This window comes from Psammomys obesus, unplaced genomic scaffold (assembly GCF_907164565.1).
Source record: "Psammomys obesus unplaced genomic scaffold, mPsaObe1.curated_primary_1811, whole genome shotgun sequence".
NCBI lineage: Eukaryota > Metazoa > Chordata > Mammalia > Rodentia > Muridae > Psammomys > Psammomys obesus.
In genome coordinates, this window is record NW_026596101.1 from 6,203,591 (window position 1) to 6,206,078 (window position 2,488).

Here is a 2,488-nt window from a genome sequence, read left to right on the forward strand (position 1 = left end):
GAACCTGCTAGATTTTGATACCCAGCACCAAAAGAAAACAAAATATATCTATAAATACTATATGTTTTGTATACCTTGTATGGTTCATTTTAAAATGTTTATTTATATATTTATTTTATATGCATTGATGGTTTGCCTGTATGCGTGTCTGTGTGAGGGTGTCAGATCGCCTGGAATAGGAGTTACACACACTTGTGAACTACCATGTGGTTGCCAGGAGTTGAACCCAGGTCCTCTGGAAGAGAAGCCAGTGCTTCTAACCACTGAGCCATCTCTCCAGCTCCTCATTTAAAAAAAAAAAATATTAAAGTGCATCTTTTAAAATATTTTATTTTTAAATTATTTGTATATGTTTGTGTCTGGGTCGATGTGCATGTGGGTGCTTGTGCCCTCAGAGGCCAAGAAGGGGGTGTGGCATCCCTTGGAACTAGAGTTACAGGCGATTCTTAGCTGCCTGTAACTTAGATTCGGTTGTTGGTAACCGAATCTAAGTCCTCTGCACCTCTTAAACAGCGAGCCATCTCTCCGACCCCTAGATTATTGTTGTTGCTTTAAATTATGAGTGTGTGTGTGTGTCTGTGAATGCAGTCACCTGCAGAATATGGTGTTAAGTCTCCTGGAGCTGGAGCTGGAGTTGCGGGTGTTTTGATTCACCTAATGTGGGTGCTAGGAAGTGAACTCGGGTCCTCTGCAACAGCAGCATGTACTTTTTTTTTTTTTTTTTGACAACTCGCATCATTTATTCAGTGCTATATTAAACAGTATTGGAAGATAGATTAACTAATAGCTCCAAGCCTCCTAACAATTTAAATGAAAATTACAAAATGTTTTGAGACCCTATTTTGGAATACAAAGGGTGTTTGACTTCCAATTTCCATTCTCTGTAGAACAAGAACAGGTCATTCCTTTATTGACATGCATAAAATACATCACATTTTCTGTTCTGCTGATGCTATAATTCAATACCAATTCTCCAGCCACATCAGTTATGAGCATAAAGTATATCATGTAACCTCAAATCTCTAACAGTGGAAGGCTTAAACAAGAATGGATGCTGCTAGAGTAATGCTGCTTCCTTTGATGTGACAGCTGAGCATCCACCTCCCTCCCCCTCAAATGGCTTCTGCAGCATGTTAGAGCAGTGAGGATTGGTTTAGTCTCATAACCAAGTTAGAGTGAAGACATTGGCCACATAATACACATGCTCCAGTTTTAAAAAAATTTCTGAATCTTGGGCAACTGTTCTCTTGTAACTACTTTACAGTTTCTAAAAGCAGTTATTGTCCAAAGCTGGAAGAACTTAAGTCTTCTCAGATGAGCATGTGAATGAATGGAGGGAGGTAAACAAAAAATAAAATTAAAAAAGATGAGGTCTGATAGGGGAGCAGCCGGATAAGAAAATCAAAAAAGGAACAGTAATTTAAAGTTTATTCCAGCTATAATGCAGGTTATTCTGACTTTAAGGTAGCATCACATGGCATACTTCTGAGTCCATTCCCGAGATATTCTGTTGTATTTATCTCTGTCTGTTTTATAGATCCGTGCAATCTCTGGCACTAGGGGGTCATCTGGATTTGGATCACATAGCAGTGAACAAATGGATAAAAGAACTTTAGAAATAGTTAAAGCAGGAGACCACTGTGATCTTAGAATATCAAGACAAATGCTGCCATTACTGTTAATATTTGGATGATAAATTCTTGTTGTAAATGCAACCTTAGGTGGTTTGAAGGGATAGTCTGTAGGAAAATGAATTGTCAAAAAGAATACACCACCTTGATATGGGCTGTCATTAGGTCCCATAATTGTGGCTTGCCAATGAAACATGTCATCTCCAACTGGACCTGCAGAACATTGTGCTGGAGGGTCACGGGCCAAATCACTAAGTTCCTTATTAATCCGTTTCAGCGCCATAGTCTGTGCTTTTCGCCGGGCTCCTCGCTATCTCGACGTGTACTCCAAAGGTCCGGCCAAAACTCTTGATTATCCCGGCAGCGGGGAAGGATTGGCTCCTCTTCTCACACCGGCTCTGCCAGACACAGGCGCTTGGTGTGGAGGCGGCAGATCTCGCGAGAACCTCGTGGCAGGCTAACCGGAGCTCCGGCTCTGCAATCCGGCATGTACTCTTAACCTCTGAGTCATCTCTCCAGCCCAGGTATAACGCATCTTAAAATAATTTCTTTGATTTAAACATTTCTTTCCCCTTGAGTATGTGGGTTATTTTTAATCTTTATTGTTTTAAAAAAAAAATGTTCCAGAAAACCAGTTCTTTCTTACTCATTTTTTTGGCCAATTGGTGGAGATATTTTGGTAGGAAAAGTTCCTGGGGTCTACATGCTGTATCAAAACATAAAATCATTTCAATCATGATGTATATTGCCAGCCCTCTGTAACAGTTTCTAGCACAGAAGAGGCTGTACCCGTGGTATAGGCCCCAACACAGGGACTCTGCAGCCCTTCAACAGTACTTTGTCCTACCCTGGATCTG

General features: G+C 40.6%; 1 protein-coding gene across 1 annotated transcript; it reads right to left on the reverse strand.

Moving 5' to 3' along the window:
- Positions 1 to 877: 877 nt before the first annotated feature.
- On the reverse strand, positions 878 to 2,076 carry LOC129692243 (ubiquitin-conjugating enzyme E2 D3). Its single transcript, XM_055628531.1, has one exon. The coding sequence runs from the start codon at positions 1,912 to 1,914 to the stop codon at positions 1,471 to 1,473; it is 444 nt and encodes a 147-aa protein (XP_055484506.1). The 5' UTR covers positions 1,915 to 2,076; the 3' UTR covers positions 878 to 1,470.
- Between the last annotated feature and the right edge of the window lie 412 nt (positions 2,077 to 2,488).

Excerpts from the sequence above, each read along its gene's own strand:
- LOC129692243 (XM_055628531.1), bottom strand. The coding sequence starts at position 1,914 with ATGGCGCTGAAACGGATTAATAAGGAACTTAGTGATTTGGCCCGTGAC.